Below are 17,819 nucleotides of genomic sequence, written 5' to 3' on the forward strand. Positions count from 1 at the left end.
GCTTTCGAGCAGTAAGGGTTAAGTAATATTTAGGTAGATGTTGTAGTTATTGTCAAGGCGAGCATGTGTGTAAAGAACAAATCGAGATAATTACGCGGGCTAGCTAAGAATCCTAAGCAAAGACAAGGCTGAGTTTAGAACGGCAGGTTTCTTCTACATACGCTGATACGATATACTTATTGACTCACCCCCGGGGATGGGAGACCGGGGATGGGGGATGGTGTGGGCCTTTCTTTCATAGAAATACCTAACCTAATGCCGTAACTGTGCAGAACATCTAGCAGGGACAGGGATTCGTCTTTTAGCTAAGCTTTTCGTCAGACATTTCCTTCACCGCGCAATTAACTCGGGATCGAGAAAGGGAACCAATCGAGAAGGGGGAACCGATCGAGAAAGGGAACCGAATAAGCTTCTCTGGGCATGTAACTTTCAAGGCGGAGACAAAGTATATATATAAATACCTATTTTCTGGGGTCGAGGCTGCGAGAGACGGGAATAATGTGGAAAGCAGCTTGGCTTAGCTTGGCTTAGCTGGGCATTGAGACTGAGGGAAAGATTTAAGATTCCCCTGACCTAGGTTGGTTTTTTGTCTTAACGTCACAATTCTCTTGTTTTCCTCCTTCGGCCGCCTTAAATCCGTAGCTCGGACGAGGGATAGCCGGGACTCGGACACAAAATTATCATACTTATATTATTATATTATTAAACGGGCGACTCGGATCTTAGCAGCTTGGCCAAGGATGCACAGCAGACTTGAAAAATCGAATATAGGAGGTATAATAGTAGGTATATAACAATCGTTAACTCAAGGTTCGTTGCGGAATAATGGGTTGTCTCTCCATCAACGCGTGTAAGTTGAGGCCAATTAATATCAAAATTACTAGGTTACCTTATTCTTAACGCAAATACACCAACTCCCACACAAATAAACCATACAGCCGCATCTCGTCGGAATCCATAATGATGTAGCTAGCCAAGAGAGCCAAGAAAGCCAAGATACCAGATCAGATCAAATAAACCAGGCCCAGTATATTAGTGTATGATCATACATGTTGAAGTGCCGAAGTCTAATATGGAGATGCGAAGATGCGGAAGCAGTCGGCTTAACCCAAGATCATGCGCGCGGGTGTTTCCCACCGCTACCGGATCAACACTTACGTATTGTATTGTATCTCGGCATTAACCAGACCGGACCGTCTGTCGCATCCGGCTCATCCGCGTATGTCGTAGCAGCATGTCGTAACATAAGCATCGGTTACTACAGTAAGTGTACCTACCTAACCTAGTCATGAGGCAGATTGGAAATGTTTACGTTACAAAGTCGCCTAACCTAAGGCATTAAGATTAAGCGGACTAACGATGTTGCTGGCTTCGGAAGACAAATTCCCCGCTGATACGGCAAATACACGCTCGTCGCCGAGATTAATCTCCGAGCCGTTATACCGGCATCTCTTAGGGGAGCTTCTTGGAGTTGTAGCGTTGTTCTCTCGTACTATATTCCGTAAACATATCCTAGATAACTAACCCAGATAACTAACATGCAGATAAAAAGGCTATACAAGTCTAGTTAATCGAACGATAACAGATCAAGTTAAATTCAATGTTCCAATTATCACATCATCCCAATAGCTTCATACCGTACCTACCTAACCTACATATGTGTGCAGGCATACAAATATCACGTCATGTGACGTTTTCAAGGTTATCGGGTCTACCCGAATCTCGTGCATTTCTGATGATCCCATCCCCAATCCATTAACCTACCTGCATAGTACCTACATAACATACATACATAGAAGCCTTCTTTTACATTGGGCACCTAACGTACCTAGGTATTAACCAAACTCAAGGGTATCCACCCTAAACAACAACATGTCTATCACCAACAACAGCAACAACACCACATCCCCAGCCACTCCCAAGACCATGCGAGCCTGGGTATACACCTCGACGCGCGGAGGCATCGAGAAGAACATCCATCTAATCAGCGACGCGCCGCTCCCCTTCCTCCCCAAGGACGCCATCCTCGTCAAGGTCCACTACAGCTCCCTCAACCCAGCCGACTACAAGTTCCCCGAGCTAGGCCTGCCCATGCGCGCGCTGATCCCCACCCCCGCCTCCCCCGGCATGGACTTCTCCGGCGTCGTCGCCCAGGTCGGCGACTCCGTCGACGCCTTGCGCGCCGGCGACGCCGTCTTCGGCCGGATCCCGCCCACCAAGCACGGCTCGCTCGGGGAGTACGTGTGCGCGCGCCTCGACGGCTGCGCCGCCGTGCCCGCCGGCGTATCCCTCCAGGACGCGAGCTGCATCGGGACGGCAGCCCAGACCGCGTACCAGTGCATCGCGCCCAACGTCAGCCCCGGCGACAAGGTCTTCGTCAACGGCGGCAGCGGCGGCACAGGCACCTTCGGCATCCAGATCGCAAAGGCCCTGGGCTGCCACGTGACTGCGAGTTGCTCCGGCAAGAACGCCGACCTGTGCCGCAGCCTCGGCGCCGACGAGGTCGTCGACTACACCGCCGAGGACGTCAGCCAAGTCCTAAAGGCCAAGGGCCAGGTCTACCAGCTGGTCGTCGACAACGTCGGCACGCCGGCCGATCTACATAAAGCAGCCGACCACTTCCTGCGCCCCGACGGGAAATTCGTGCAGATTGGTGGTGAGTTTACCATGGCGAATATCACCACCGTTATGTCGAGGGGGCTCCTACCTTCCTTCCTAGGCGGTGGCAAAAGAAAGTGGCAGTATCTTGTTACGAGCAATACCCATGCCGACCTTGAGCAGATCGCCAAATGGATGAGTGAAGGCAAGGTCAAGGCTATCATCGACGAGGTGTTCCAGTACGAAGACGCACCCAAGGCTTTCGAGAAGCTGAGGACGGGACGCGCCAAGGGGAAGATTGTAATTAAATCCACTGCGTAAGGCTCTCGAATTTGCGAAACGCGAGGCGGGTATGTACCAAAAAAACATGAAAGTTTACGAGACAACATCTTAGACGCTGGTAAGAACTAAGAGGACAGAATGTCAAGAATGTAATGATCATAATGGATTGCAGTGCTACTATCAGATAAGCAATCATGATGGTACATCCGACATATTAGTCTTGTCTATTGATAAAATATATATTATATACTAAGCAGAAATAGGAGATAACCATACTCCTAACATTGGGCCGTAAGGATCTCTTTCCAGACCGTCCAAGGTAGCACGTATATCTATTCCCTTCGTCTTTCTAGGTGTCTATAGCCGAGAGCTTCTTATCTCTTATTACCCATAGCAACCCTGCGTACCTAAGGCAGCGAGTGACTTGCTGGTGCTGCATTGCCTAGCCAGTCATCTCCATTCGTGATCTCTCTTCTCTGATCCAAATAAAAGAGAATCTAAACTTCGTAGAATACGGTCCCCTAATTGACTTGGTTGAATACCCCCGTCAACCACCTATCCGCATGACGTCTTATTTTTCACAAGACATATACCTTAACGTGACTTCGCGGAACGCCTAGCTCGATGCATCATTATGCTCTATAAGGGAGCGCATCTTTAAAAACCTCCAATATCCCGTAAATTGATCAATGATACGAAACGGATGGGCTACCCTATCATTCAACGTCTCGATCCCGCAGCACGATCAAGAGCGGCAGAACTCCTTGAGCTTGTCATAGTTAATCCGACGGGTGTCATTGCACCACTGGCAACTGGGGCCGGCGTGGTACTCCGGGTTGGGGGGGCCGAACGGTTGTGCGCCATGTGCGCCTTGACTAGATGGCCGGCAGCGAGAGCGCTACAGAGGGAGAGCTCTCCCGCAAGGACTGCCGCGCCAACTATGCGGGCAAGACGCGCCGCGTTGTCTCCGGGGTTTGTCGGGTGAGGTCCTCTAACACCAAGCATGTCGAGCATAGCACTCTGGGGCTCCAAGATAGTGCCGCCGCCGAGCGTGCCAACCTCAATCGACGGCATAGACACGGAGATTTGAAGAGACCCGCGTAAGCTGTCGGGCAAGTTAGCTGGAGAAGTGATAAATAAGACGGATACGACAATAGACTTACTTTTTCATGATGGTGATACAATTCGAGCTTTCTATGACTTGCGCCGGGTCCTGTCCGGTAGCGATGAAAACAGCCGCAACAATGTTGGCTGCGTGAGCATTGAAACCGCCCATCGCACCAGCCATAGCAGACCCGATAAAGTTCTTTGCGATGTTAAGCTCGACGAGGCTATCCACGTCGCTCTTCAGCACCGCCTTGACTACATCGCCTGGGATGATGGCTTCGGCGACTATACCCTTACCCCGGCCATCGATCCAGTTAATTGCGGAAGCCTTCTTGTCGATACAGTAGTTTCCAGACAGCGACACGATGGACATATCGCTAAACCCACCCTCGGTAGCCATAACATTCAACGCGTGCTCAACACCCTTGGAGATCATGTTCATCCCCATGGCATCGCCAGTCGTCGTCTTGAACCGGATGAAGAGATTGGTTCCAGCAAGAGCCGTCTTCATTGTTTGTAATCGAGCAAACCTTGAAGTTGAATCGAACGCCTTCTTCATCACAGCCTGACCTACCTCAGAATCGATCCAGAGCTTCGCAGCGCCGGCGCGCTCGAGAGTCTCGAATTGCACACATGGTCCTCGAGTCATTCCGTCGCTCGTCAGAACGGTAACGGCACCTCCGCCAGAGTTGATAGCCTTGCAGCCGCGACTTGTGCTAGCGACGAGCACACCTTCAGTGGTCGCCATAGGAATAAAGTAGCTTTTGCCGTCGATAACGAGCGGTCCGGCTACACCGACAGGAATGGGCATATAACCAATAACGTTTTCACAGCAAGCACCAAGCACTTGTTCCCAGTTGTAGTTCTCGTATGGCAGCTTAGACTGGTCCAATAAGCTAGTAAGGTCTGCCGTCGCTCGGGTCCTCGCGATGATACTTCGACGAACTTTCACAGCCCGCGTGCAATCCTTGAGAGTCTTCTCCAATGCATAACCAGGGATCTTGCCTTTCAGCGATACGGCAACAATCTCCTCATCAGTTAATTCATGTGCCCTTTTCTCGGATAACATCCTGTCTATCTCGCTCTGTGTCCTCAGCGCCGCTAGTGACGCTAGCTGACTAGCCGGGGGAGGCTGGCTAACACTTTCATCATCGGTATAGGCGGGAGTGACAGGTCTGTCAGGCATTGGCTGCGACTGCTTCGGTAGGATCTCACCGAGGGGTAGCGTTGCAGACTGCGTATCGTTGAATCGCTCGGCATCTGCGAGCTCCTTCGGGTCTATAGGATGGTCTGGCAGATTCGGATCCCTGATACCCCACCTGGCCACGTTGAATAGATAACCATTAAGCGCAACACTCATGGCTAGAGCGATCACGATCCACTTGGATAGGATCGGGTCTTCCAGGCTGGTAAGAAGGCTACCAACCATGCGTCCGCCTACTCCGTAGCCGCTGAGTTGAGGGTAGCTGTCTCGTCTACCATGGTGCCCGTTGTTCGTAGGTAGGGGTGCCTCCGCGTAGTGGATGGACGGAAATTCCAATTCGTACTTGATGGGAGTCAGGACAGAAACTACAGTCGGCTTGGAGTGACTCTTCGCGTTGTAAAGTATCTCATCAAGCCCGTTAGACGCAACTTTGAAGGGATCGAGAGGGGGTGAGCTAACGACACCTCCCAAGCCCGTAGCCCACGAAGAGATGCTGGAAATCTCCGAGGTCCTGAAGGGAATTGTGCAGATGTTGGCGACATTGACAGCAATAAAGCCCATAACCATCCAGAACTTGAACTTTGGGACGCTGTTGCTCCTGAGATCACTACCGAAGAGAGGCACATCAGCCTTGCCCTTGGCGTCTCTTCTAGGCCAGTCATTACTTTTAGCAACATTCTCAGCAACACGGCGACTGATACCGTCATCCTCTAAGGCCCGCCGCAGCTCCACGTGGCGCCTGATGCGGTTTACTTCGAGTTTGATGCACAGAATAGCGGTATAGAAGGTGAAGAGCAAGATGCAGTCGAAGAAGAGTATCCAGGCGGCTAAGAAGCAGAACTGCTGGAGGCCGCCTTGCACGCCCGAGGCGGCTCCGGCAACGAGAATCAGAATCTCTATGACATAGTCACGGACAATCTCATAACCCTTATCCTTGATTGCGCGCTGTACGGCGTAGTGAATAATACCATCCGAAGGAGTCAAAAACTTGGCAGATTTACCACTGTTGGTCTGCTTCTCTTCGGGCCTACGGTGCTCTAGCGCGTGGGACAGGACAGCCCGGGTGAGCGCGATATTCTTCTCGAACCCGATAGTAACAACCAGGAACGGTAACCCTTCGGATAGTAAGACCATGCTGATCGGAACGCCGAGCTTGGTGGTAACGTTGAGACCAAATAGGAAGGCGAAAGTCGACGAGAAAAGCACGCTGATGGCTAGCCAGACGTTCGACCCCATCTTTTTCATGGATAGGAACAGCGATACGAAAGTTAGGTGCATAGACAGATATCCCAGGACCATGATGATGATATCTAGCGTCTCCGCGTTCTTTATCAGGTCGAGAAACTCGGTCCAAGCATTGTGAATCCATCGTACCACACTTCCTCTGGTGTAACCCTTGGCGACTTTCATTATCCACATCTTCTGCTCCTCTTTGCCTAACTCGGTTTCGCGCGATTCTTGACCAGGAACATCGTTGGGGATCTCTTGTGCTGCCGCAAGGAACTCCGCGGCCTCGCTATACTTGACGGCGAATGCCAGAGCGCTGTCCTGGGAATAGGCACTTAAGGGGTTTGAGGTAGACGGCAAATGCAAGATGCTCAGGTTCTGTGGGAGAGGGACTATATGAGGCAACGGTGCGGTCTGGGGCGCGTCTTTAGACGACTCCGGAAATACCAGAGTAACAAGGGCCAAGTGGTCGGCATCCTTTGGGATGGTAGAATCGGAATCAAAGCTCTGCCACCGCCACGAGGTTTCGGGGCCGGCCTGCAAGCTTCTGCTGCCCTCCACTAATGAGGGCCAATCGGCCGTCCTCGCACTTCCGGTCACATCTAAAAGGCTCTCCTTGACGACGCCGACGTAGGTGGTGCTAGCTATTAAAGAAACGATGACGATGGTATGGATTGGATGCAGGCAAGCAATCTTAGAGAAAAACTGGAGGATCGGTGTGACTTTCTGGTTCATCTTGGATGGTGGGATTGGTGTATCGTTTGGTTGCTCACCGCGAAAGCGGGAGGGAAGAAATGAAGAAGCGATCATCTTAGCACTACCGCGAAGGCATTGGGCGACGATCGCTGAACAACTATGCTTATCCTTCCTAAGGTATATGTATTAGTTCAGTTCTACTTATGATGTCCGTACAGTGTCTCGGAACCGGGATGTCCAGTCTTAGGTGAGGAGGACGGAACGAACCTAATGATATGCCCTTTTTTGTTTTTTATATAGTAGCAGTTTTAATTCTATAGTTGCCTCCGACTGTCCAGGTAATTATAGGGAAGACGGCGTTAAAGATGACGTTAAGCTGTTGAGGTGAGAGGTGAGTGGTGAGAGGCTAGGAGCGAGGAGCGAAAGGTGGACTACCCCAAGGTTCGACTTAAAGGATTGTCGATATTATTTTAGTGACAGAATTGGAGTTGACGAAACAGACGATGGGTTTCCATAGAAAACCTTAGGAACGCCTTGACGCCAATGCGAATGTCAATGTCAATGTCAATGTCAATGTCAACGTCAATGCGAATACCAATTCCAATGCCAATGACGATAGAGAGAATGAATCGGCAGGCGTGCTGAATCTCTCAACCGTACAGGACCACGAACAAAGAATGGTTCGACGAAGAAATGTTGGAAGAATAATTGCAAGTCATGGGGGGTCGGTGGGGATTTATTATCGGTGCGGTGAAGAGAGAAACCTCAAGGTTTCCTTCCCTAGCTCCTCATCATCCCCTGATAAGTCCTGCAGTCTTAGCCGTCTTAGCAGCAGCCCTGGCTTCGAATCTTTCAATCAGTTGCAATCACAAAATTAGGAGACCCATACAGGTCCCACTATAAGCACCGGCCTACTATCGATTAGGTACTAAAAAGCTACCTACGGATCCGTACACGTACCTATCTATGTACGTACCTTCCAGGTACTTAGGTACACTATCGGAGTCGAAAAAACGTGGGAAACTCCATAAGTTCATCCCACCGCTCTGCCACTTACACAACATTTAGGAGCTTCACTCCCATCTTGTTTACTTGGACCTTTTGCCATATGTACTTGACTACTACATGGTAGAACACACAGACCTAAGTATTTACCGGTCATATCAGGTTGGGCTTCGTCCCAACTCTACTGATAAGCATACTTCTTTTCTTCAATTGGCATTGAACATGCTCCAAAACTCCGGGTACGCACAGCGCAATTTCATGGACCTACGTGCAGTTCCTAAAAAAGACCGATAATCAAGCCACCTATGTTCTCACCCACCTCGCCAACGCCGTCTAGTATGTACACCATGGCCAAAGGGGGAGTCCAAGTCCCCAGAAACAACACCGTATGGATACCTTGACAACTCAACAACAGCCAGGGTTGAACTACATATCACAAGGTGAAATCTGGGCATGTCAACAAACCCCTAGCAAAGCTACCTAACAACTATCGTTAAATACATATGTAGAGGAAGTCCAGATACATACCAGTAGCTTGAGGATGTGGTCAAATTACACTACGTGTACAACTATCTCGGCCGTTACTAAAAGAAGCCTAGGCGGGTTGTGACAACCACAATGGCGGTCTTGGGAATTAACCATCGATACGACATAGTAGATGTTTCCATACAACGGGACGATCTCAAACCAACACGGCGAAACCGAGACATATGACTTATCTTTCCCGACCCTCGTGCTACCATCCATCGCATATCCATCGCACATCCACCCCCCACGTAGAAAAGCCACTAACCTAGGGAAGATAGGAAGATAATCATACATGCATCAGGTACTCTCTTCAGTCCGCCACCGGCCTCGTTGTCTAACGCCCGTACGACCGGACGACCGGACCTACGTCAGTAAGCAGGGAGAATTATAGTAATAGCTACGGGTCCGTACTCCTACATACACCGCTGGATAACCAAGATAGAAGCCCTTCAGCTTCACCCTGTTACTGCGCCGTCATCAGTCGGCTTACTTCAGGGCCGTCCATGCTAACAACTTTAGCCCCGGATATTTCAATTTCTTTCTTGCATTCCGACCACGCAGAAGGATCAACGGCTCTCGTGCATTCTTCCACCAAGTAGGTCTTGAAGCCTTCTTTCGCCGCATCGACCGCCGCGTTCTTGACGCAATAGTCTGCTGCTAGCCCCACCACGTACACATCAGTGACCTGCTTCTCCCTCAGGATCTTCACGATGCCACTGTCGTAAACTCGCGGAGACTTAAAGGGATCATAAAACGGGCTGTACACCTCGATGCGCGGGTCAGCTCCCTTCTCGAGAACCATGTCAATCTGACTGGTGAGTAGCTCGGGAATCAACTCTGCTCCCGGGCTGCCTTGCACGCAGTGAACCGGCCATAGTCGCGACTCATACGTCTCGGCCTCGTTGTATGGGTTCACGATCGTGATCAAGTCCTCAAACGGGACTTTGCCTTGGTGATTTGCCGCAAACGAAACGTGATCGTGCGGGTGCCAGTCCTTAGTCGCGATCCTGATCACGAAAGGGGAGGCTAGAAGTTTATTGACCAGTGGCGCGATATCGCGACCATTGGTCACTGCAAGAGAACCGTTCTGGTCGTTGTTATGTTAGTCAGCTCGTTACCAACAGCCGCAAAACTACCTAACCGGGTAGTAGCCAGGTAGTAACCAGGTAGGTAGGTAAGGTATACTTACCGGAGGACAGAAGTCCTCTTGGAGATCTACTACTATCAATGCGGGCCTAAAGTTGGCCATGTTTAGAATCTGTTCTATTCGACAGTAGGGATACCTTATAGGTAGGTAGGCTCTGAATAGCACTACCTAGGCTTTTTAGATGATTAATAAAAATCAAAGTCTCGCAAACACGATATTTTAGAAAAATGTCAAATGATGACATGCCAGATCCGATAAGATAAAGTCTTCTACCCCTCCAACGATATATATTTGGATGGTTATTGCGGGGAGGTTCTCCTGCAATAATTACCCCCTATGTACCTAACATACCTAGGTACCTATGTAACCTAGGTAATTATTGACCTTTGGAGTCAACTTCATTTAAGTGCTTCTACCAGCCTTAAAAGCTACCTACATATCATAAAAGGATAACGTTCAGTCATTCCTCTTTGATGGATACGTGTACTGCAACCCCTTTGTAACACTACCGAACCACAGCTTCAGATGGTCATATATGCTATTCGTGCGTCCATACCACTATAGCGAAAAATCAGTACTGACGAATAGAGTAGGATTATTGTGAATACTTAATAAGTCAAGTTGGAATATAGGAGATGAGGCTTACCGGAGATGTGCCCGTGATCCTGGGCAACCTGTCCCGTGCCATGACAAAGTAGGTCGAGCTGTGTTCTACGACCGGCTTTGACGAAGCAAGGTCGGATTGAGCGTTGACCGGCACAACTGACGTAGCGCCAGTCTTCTGCATATGCTTCCATACTTTTATGAGCAGCTTGATGCTGGTATCAGCACCGAGCGTCCAGGAACTTATCGTATACCCTATCACGGCTCCGGAATTTGGTACATCGGTAACCATGACCCCTCTCCAAGCATAGCAAGTTCCTAGATCCACAGGCCGTCCGTCCACGATCGGGGTGATGCCTCCAAATAGGTGGACGTCTGGTATTCCCCGGGTTAGCATTCTGCAATCGAACACGTGAAAAGGGGGAGCTAGAGCATTAGAAAACGCATTGGAAAACGCAATGCTTACGAAGACCCGTGGCCGTCACTATAATGTCTGCGTCGAGCTTCCTCCCCGACTTGGTAAGAATGCCGTCTGCCGTAACCGTCTCGATATGGTCGGTGACAATGTCACAGTTATCTCGGTGTAGAGCTCGGAAAAAGTCACCATCTGGACACAGCCCCACTCGTTGCTCGAACAAGTTGTAGCTGGGGTTGAAATGAACATTTACGTCAATGTCGGCGGGTAATTGTTTCTTCATGTCGTGCACGACGAGCTTCCTTGCTAGACTAGGGAAGGTGAGGCAGAAGTAAACAAAGACATGTTCCACGATAAAACATCTGCAGGGCGTTAGTTAATATAGGTAGTTAGCTGAAAAAGAAAAAAAAAGAATAGATATCAGGTATACAAACCGCCACCAGTTGAGCGAGTGAGCAATACTCTCTGGCAAAAGCTTCCTTATCCATCTCCCAACCGGGTCCGATAGGGGCAGGCTAATAACATAGGATGGGCTTCTTTGAAGCATCGTAACGTGGCCCGCCGTCTCGGCCATGGCAGGTAGCATAGTGATAGCAGTAGCGCCGGATCCGATGATGACGACTTTCTTATTGGCATAATCGAGGTCCTCAGGCCAGAACTGAGGGTGCGCGACCGTGCCCTCGAAGTTGTCGATGCCGGGTATTTCGGCCTTCAGCGGGTTGGCGTAATCATAATACCCCGAGCAGGTGATGATGAATTTAGCCTTGTATTCCTTTGCGAGGCCGTCTGCGTTAACCGCCAGAGTCCACCGCTGTTCCTCCGAAGACCAACTAATGCCGGTGACCCGGTGCTCGAGCTGAATCTTCTTGTCGATACCTTCAGCCCGTGCAGCATCCTCTATATACTCCCTGATAAGATGCGCTTCGGCCATATCCGTATCGTGTATCCACGGTCGCCACGGAAGGCCGAACAATGTAAGGTCCGAGTCCGACCGGATACCGGGGAACTTGAAGAATGACCAAGTACCGCCGACCTCATTCCGTGCTTCCAGAATGGTGTAGGAGCAGTCTGGCAGCTGAGTCTTCAAGCGGTAAGCGGCGTCGACTCCAGAGAGCCCAGCACCGACAATGATGAAGTCGTACTCTTCCATTCTTATATTAAGCCGGTAATCTAAACCTTTGTTGTTTTTCCGTTTTGCTGTTCAATATTGTTACTGACCTCATCGCGAGGTTAAGCTTCTACTATAGGCAGCCTCTTAGCGAGACCCCCTTGTCGATTATCCAATTGAATAATAATGCAGAGTAGCATTGCAGACTTGGCAATCTTATTACCAATTCTAGGCGAGTCTAGACCATTTATGCTCTGATCCCAGATAGCAGATATGTAGGTACATAAGGTAGTCCGACGATCTAAGACGAAGCTTGCTAGCGGTGTCTTATAACAACATCTTATAATATTGCTTAAACATATGTAGGTATACACCTGGTCAGCAGTGCTGCTTACATATGTCTCTCATCAAGAAGGATAATTAAGGGTTCCAAGATCTTATCAGTCAATTAAATATTCAGTAAAAGTGGTATCTAATTGGTATAACTATTCGTTGATAAACCTTTCCTCTATCCATTAATAGGTACTTCACGCTGGAGCATCGTATCGCTACCTAACTTAAGCGACATCCTTTTCCACAACTTCTTTCTCTTGTTTCACCTCCTTTAAATTTTTCCATCCCATTCCCCAGCCGGTTATAAAAGCACAACTTGCGCCAGCGAATCCGAGATACTGATAGATTTGTCAGTAAGGATGAGATACCATGCCAGAGTCAGTGTTCTTACAAATATATAGTCGATGGCTTGATTGTATGCTAGGAGAGCACCTTCTACCTGGCTCGGGGGGATAACTCTGGCTATCTCAGTCGCGCCGGTGTTAATCAGTAAGCTCGGATCGATGTCGGGAGCAAACTTTTGGAGGGCTGTTCCTATAGAGCTGGTGAAGATGGTTTTCGCGAGAGCCGAAAAGATGGCGCTTCCAAGTAGCTGAGAGAACGTAGCGTACGCGGCTGCTATCGAGGCGTCTTCTCTAGGCACGTTCGCCTGCATGGCAAGGACAAGCTAAATAAATGTAATCGTCAGTATTCCCTAGCACCGTAAAGGACAGATGTAAGACAAATATTATCACACACCAATTGTAAGACAAAGCCACGACCTGCTCCCATGAGGATCTGATATCCTATTATTTCCCCGTCGGAAGTAGCTAGAGAAAAGGTCGAGGTCAAACCGGCTCCGATCGCCACCAGCGCGTTCCCTCCGACGACTTCCGGAAGGTAATAGCCCGTCTTCTGAACGAGAGCCCCGCATACTACAGACGCAACGAGCTGCGACAGTATTATAGGAAGAAGCATTATACCACTCTGTAGAGCGTCCACGCCTCTGATGGCTTGGAACCAGACGGGCAGCCAAAGCAACGAATTGATGGACCCGCCGCTTTGCAGGAACGAGGTGATGGTGATCATGATGCTAATGCGGCTACGAAGTAACCTGGGCGGTAATAAGGCCGAATCTCCTTTGTAAGCGAACCAGAATCCGACGACTACAAAGCCTACCACTCCGCCGCACATAAGTCCAATAACGGTCGGTGAATTCCAGGGGTATTTAGTGCCGCCCCATTGCAAGCCGATCAAGAACATTATAGCCGCTGCGGCAAAGATGGCAAAGCCGACAAAGTCGAGGTCAAGGACCCGCTCCAGGAGAGATGTATTATTTTCCGAGAGCCTTGTTACAGGTAACCTGACTACAAATACGAACAGGAAAACGACCAGGCCACCCAGGGGCAGGTTGCTAAGAAAGGTCAGTTCGAGTATCAACGCCAAAATAGCGACGGCCGACTTACATGTAAAAGCACCAGCGCCATGTTAGCCCCTGGGTAAGAGCCCCGCCGATCAGAGGGCCCGCCGCCTGGCCCACGGCAAAACAACCAAGTATGATGCCGTTTATAAACGACCGCTTCGCTATCGGGACGGTGGCGGCGACGATCGTAGAACTACCGTTGAGAATCCCGGAACCCCCTATGCCGCTTATCGCTCTGGCGATGACGAGCATCATAGAGGACGTCGATAGCGCTGCAATCAAGGACCCAATCTCGAAGATAATTATAAAGGTAATGAATACGAGCTTGATCCGAAAGCCCCTATATATTTTCCCAACAAACGGTACCATGACACAGCTTCGCCAGACTTGTCAGCCTCGCACTGTCAGACGACATACGCTCTCGACTTCCAACTTACTTTGCTATTTGAGACGCCGAAGAATACCACCCAACATCATCCACGGTATTAAACTCTGCGGTAATTGCGGGGATGGCCTAGTAGAAGTGTAAGCACATATGTACGTGACCAAGAATGTCGCAGCGTCTTCCTCACAGTTCCTAGAGCTGTATTGTTGAGAGCCATCAAGAGAACGCCTAGGGTAACGGATCCCATCGCCACGTAGAAGGGCAACCCGCTCATCTGCGGAGGACTGGTACTCCCGCTTCCGGTTTGGTCGTCATTTTGGGGGACTACGCCAACGTCGTCACGGCTATGTTCCCCGCCATCAATCTTTTCATATTCGAGCTTAGGACTGTCGACGTTGATCGCGGACTCTACATCTCTAGTATCCGAACTAGTTTTTTCTGGCTGTTGATTATTCATCGTTACGGGCTGAGCAAAGCCCCGTGTAAGTCGTCGTTAACTAGTCCCTAGCTGGTCACCCCTGGCCGAGATATATCAGCCTCGAGATGCAGCTCCGAGAATTCGTATCGGGACATGTTAAAAACAATTTATACAATTCTTCTCCTGCGAATAATAAGGACTATCACCGTAAGAATTTAAGATAACCGATATCCGCATGAGGGCGCTGGGGTACGATGTTGTAATGATTGAACGTGAACCACACATTTCAGTCAGCCGGCCTTTTTCTTAAAAGTCCGGGTCAGAAGTTGCATTATTGTAGGTCGCATATACCTATTTCTCCCGTATTTATGTTAGTCTAGCTACGCCAATCTGGGTATCTGGACTAACACAAGCTTGGTAGTAAGAACATCTTGGGTCATATGTGGAGACCGGAAGCTGGAGAATATTTCTAATCTCCGTCCCCTCGCTGGAACCATGCATACCTGAAGACCATCCTCGAACACTGACAGTCATCTCACCACGGCTTGCGGTTTACACTTTGAAAGTCCGCCGGCGATTGTAACCTCTATCATCGAATGTGCCATCTTGTTTTATGTGGCACTAATGGATAAACCAAAGAACTCCGCTATCGCCAAATGGGGAGCAGCGTGTTCGCCATGTGCTCTCGCAAAGGCTAAATGTCTGCGCTCAAGCAGCCGGTCGGGCGTTAGATGTGATAGGTGAGTATATTCTCCCTTGCATACAATCGCTTTCTAAGCTTAGGGCCAGAGCCTTGTGCTGGTGCACTCTCGTGTTATACTCAGTTTACTAATGGTATATTGGAGGATATAGATGTGAACGTTTAGATAAAGATTGTACCAGTCAGATACATAAGCCGAGGAAAAAGCGACAGAGCAGGCCCTCGTAAGCAATCTCTTATTTCTAGAAGTTTATAGTCAGCTCTCGTGGCGATGGTATACACATATCGTCGGAATAGTCATTTTTTAGTGTGTTCTTTGATCATCGCCAGTATTAGACAGGTCTTTGAGCTAGGTAGTCCACACGTAAAGGCAAAGACTAACAGTCTATGTTTTACTATAGAAAGACAGCACAGCTCGAGGAGAGACTTAATAGCCTTGTCGATTTTATCAAGGCCACCAACTCAGGGGATATCCCTGTTCCGTTAAGGCAGGTTTCGGGTGCTAAATCCACTACATCTATATCATCACTAGAGGCGACCGCAGATGCGGCGCCAATACAGAGCCGAAAGCGAATTAGCAGCGATTCTCCGAGTCAATCTTCAGGCTCAAATTATGGACAGCCGTCTGCAATTCCTGATTATTACAATGAACATGCCCCTCGTGTATGTGTCTGCCGCACTCAAGCCGGCGAGAGTCCTGCTTCCCTTGAGTCCGACGAGGTCTTATTGTCGATATTCGTTGACGAGCTTGTACCTAACTACCCGTTTGTCGTACTTCCATCAGGATTCATGGCTTCAGAATTAGCATTAAAGTATCCTTTCCTCTTCGCCACGGTCCGAATGATCGCGTCTTATCGTAACTTAAGCTCGCTGAGGTCACAGAACTACTTCATAATGAGACACATATCTGAGCAGATGCTTATGCGTTCAGAGCGGTCTCTGGAAATACTTCAATCGATTCTCTTGGTCGTGGGATACTATCACTACCATTGTATAATGCACGCCCAGATGAACAATCTGATCGCACTAGCAAACAGTTTAGTAGCAGACCTCGGCATCAACAAGCCTCCTGAATTACAGGAAAAGACGAAGTTATTGATTTCGACTCCAGAAGCCCCGAAAAGTAGGACGAATGACGAGAGGAGGGCAGTCTGCGGAGTCTGGTATATGACATCGGTGTAAGTCAAAATGAACTGCTACCACTCTTGCTTGACCCAGTAACTCGTAGAAGTTGCGGGCAAGATATATTTCTCTAACGTACTCGATCATACTCACGCGCAACAGTGTCTCGCTCTCGTTTCAACGGATCGAGCCGCCAAAATATACGCCGTACATAGATCAATGTCTTCGGGAGCTTGAGGCCGATCAGGAGTATGGAACTGATTCGCTCCTCGTCCACCTGGTGCGAATCCAGCATATGTCGGAGCGTATTTCTCAACTACACGCGAAAGACCACGATGAGAGCGAATTGGCCGGTATTACCCGTGCCCCTATGAGCGCGTATTCCAGCGTATTTCACGCGGAGATAGAGAATTTTAAAGCATCACTACCCCGTCATCTCTTATCAAATAGTTAGCTAGGTACCTTGTATGATACTTTCGAGAAACGTGAAATTAACTGAAGGATAGAGCTGCTGATGTGCCATATTAATACGGCCTCTTTACGCTTATGGGAACCGCCGCGGATCGATGCTACACTCCTCGAAAAAATATCGAACTCGTTATCGTCTCTAACTCTAGATTCTGCTTCTTCACTCGACGTCTTTTATCGATCTGGCACCGCGCTCAAGGCTTGGTTCGAGGCTTGGCTGGCTATTGACGTCGCGGATTACTTTGTCTTACCTATGCCTATCTCGGCTCAGCTCATCAACTCTGTAATAATGCTGGTCCGCTGGTCCAAGCTGACAAGCCCCGAACGCAGTTTTACATCTACCCCAACCACGGCGACGAGTTCTGCATTATCACAGATTGTACGAAGCGATCCAGGTTGCAGCGGTGCGGCTCTGGTCTCCGTGCCGACAGTCGGAGTTAAAGACATAGATTTAGATCCCGCAATTCCTGCCGCAGTACGTACTATTAGGTCTCACCTACTTTCTCAGTCCGAGCTCCGGATAGATGCCACTGGTATTCTGCAAGGTATGGTAACGCGATGCGAGCAGGCACGGGAGGCCTGCGAAAAACAAAGGGGATTAGCTTGCGAGAATGACATATGGGACATGGCCGCGAGGAAACTAAAGAGTACTCGCGTTAAGCTGGAGAGATGGGCCGAGATGGTAGCCGCCGTAGGTGGCGAGGGTCGTCGACCTGAGCTGTCATCAAATGCCAACATTGCTAGGGAGGTTGACCTGGGCAACAGTAATGGCATGGGAGGAAATTGGCCTCCTATGCCCTCGGGAATGAACGTTTCTACCCAATTTTCGCTCGAGGAGTGGAGTCCCGGCGCTTGGTGGGCGAGCGACTTCTTCGAGGGATCGGGCATGGATCAGAATTTCTTTGACGGGCCGGGTGACTATGGCACGGTTGTTATGGATGGTATGGAGCCTCCGTAGAAGTAGACCTTTATGAGTTGCTACGTTGATGTGTGTGACCGATGGTGTAATAATACCCTTTATACTGAGACTTATATACTTGAAAACATTATACTTGTCCACAAAAAGGGTCG

The 17,819-nt window shown here is 49.4% G+C and overlaps 6 protein-coding genes across 6 annotated transcripts; 2 read left to right on the plus strand and 4 right to left on the minus strand.

Annotated features, from left to right (window-relative positions):
• The first annotated feature begins 1,318 nt into the window (after positions 1-1,318).
• Positions 1,319-3,259, plus strand: F4813DRAFT_179439 (reticulon-4-interacting protein 1, mitochondrial precursor). The gene has a single exon (XM_049239295.1). It carries the CDS (start codon positions 1,873-1,875, stop codon positions 2,917-2,919), a length of 1,047 nt encoding a protein of 348 aa, XP_049097296.1. The 5' UTR covers positions 1,319-1,872; the 3' UTR covers positions 2,920-3,259.
• F4813DRAFT_367580 (3-hydroxy-3-methylglutaryl-CoA reductase) lies at positions 3,097-7,962 on the minus strand. Its single transcript, XM_049244191.1, has 3 exons — positions 7,382-7,962; positions 4,044-7,286; positions 3,097-3,985 (listed from the first exon to the last, which is right to left on the minus strand). The coding sequence occupies exons 2-3, from the start codon at positions 7,226-7,228 to the stop codon at positions 3,601-3,603; spliced, it is 3,570 nt and encodes a 1,189-aa protein (XP_049097297.1). The 5' UTR covers positions 7,229-7,286; positions 7,382-7,962; the 3' UTR covers positions 3,097-3,600.
• Positions 7,963-8,964: 1,002 nt separating this feature from the next.
• On the minus strand, positions 8,965-10,073 carry F4813DRAFT_179643 (pyrazinamidase/nicotinamidase). The gene is made up of 3 exons (XM_049239297.1): positions 9,837-10,073; positions 9,069-9,734; positions 8,965-9,010 (listed from the first exon to the last, which is right to left on the minus strand). Exons 1-2 carry the CDS (start codon positions 9,894-9,896, stop codon positions 9,111-9,113), a joined length of 684 nt encoding a protein of 227 aa, XP_049097298.1. The 5' UTR covers positions 9,897-10,073; the 3' UTR covers positions 8,965-9,010; positions 9,069-9,110.
• F4813DRAFT_179631 (FAD/NAD(P)-binding domain-containing protein) lies at positions 10,074-12,118 on the minus strand. The gene is made up of 4 exons (XM_049239296.1): positions 11,247-12,118; positions 10,864-11,174; positions 10,441-10,772; positions 10,074-10,352 (listed from the first exon to the last, which is right to left on the minus strand). Exons 1-4 carry the CDS (start codon positions 11,960-11,962, stop codon positions 10,251-10,253), a joined length of 1,461 nt encoding a protein of 486 aa, XP_049097299.1. The 5' UTR covers positions 11,963-12,118; the 3' UTR covers positions 10,074-10,250.
• A 144-nt stretch (positions 12,119-12,262) lies between these two features.
• Positions 12,263-14,766, minus strand: F4813DRAFT_179680 (MFS general substrate transporter). The gene is made up of 6 exons (XM_049239298.1): positions 14,228-14,766; positions 14,093-14,169; positions 13,699-14,031; positions 12,992-13,646; positions 12,645-12,920; positions 12,263-12,591 (listed from the first exon to the last, which is right to left on the minus strand). Exons 1-6 carry the CDS (start codon positions 14,495-14,497, stop codon positions 12,478-12,480), a joined length of 1,725 nt encoding a protein of 574 aa, XP_049097300.1. The 5' UTR covers positions 14,498-14,766; the 3' UTR covers positions 12,263-12,477.
• A 316-nt stretch (positions 14,767-15,082) lies between these two features.
• F4813DRAFT_382087 (uncharacterized protein) lies at positions 15,083-17,706 on the plus strand (the record flags this gene model as incomplete). The annotated part of the gene is made up of 5 exons (XM_049245757.1): positions 15,083-15,198; positions 15,311-15,382; positions 15,560-16,336; positions 16,443-16,729; positions 16,787-17,706. 5 exons carry the CDS (start codon positions 15,083-15,085, stop codon positions 17,704-17,706), a joined length of 2,172 nt encoding a protein of 723 aa, XP_049097301.1.
• Positions 17,707-17,819: the final 113 nt, after the last annotated feature.

This window comes from Daldinia decipiens, assembly GCF_022478715.1.
Source record: "Daldinia decipiens strain CBS 113046 unplaced genomic scaffold F4813scaffold_30, whole genome shotgun sequence".
NCBI classification, from domain to species: domain Eukaryota; kingdom Fungi; phylum Ascomycota; class Sordariomycetes; order Xylariales; family Hypoxylaceae; genus Daldinia; species Daldinia decipiens.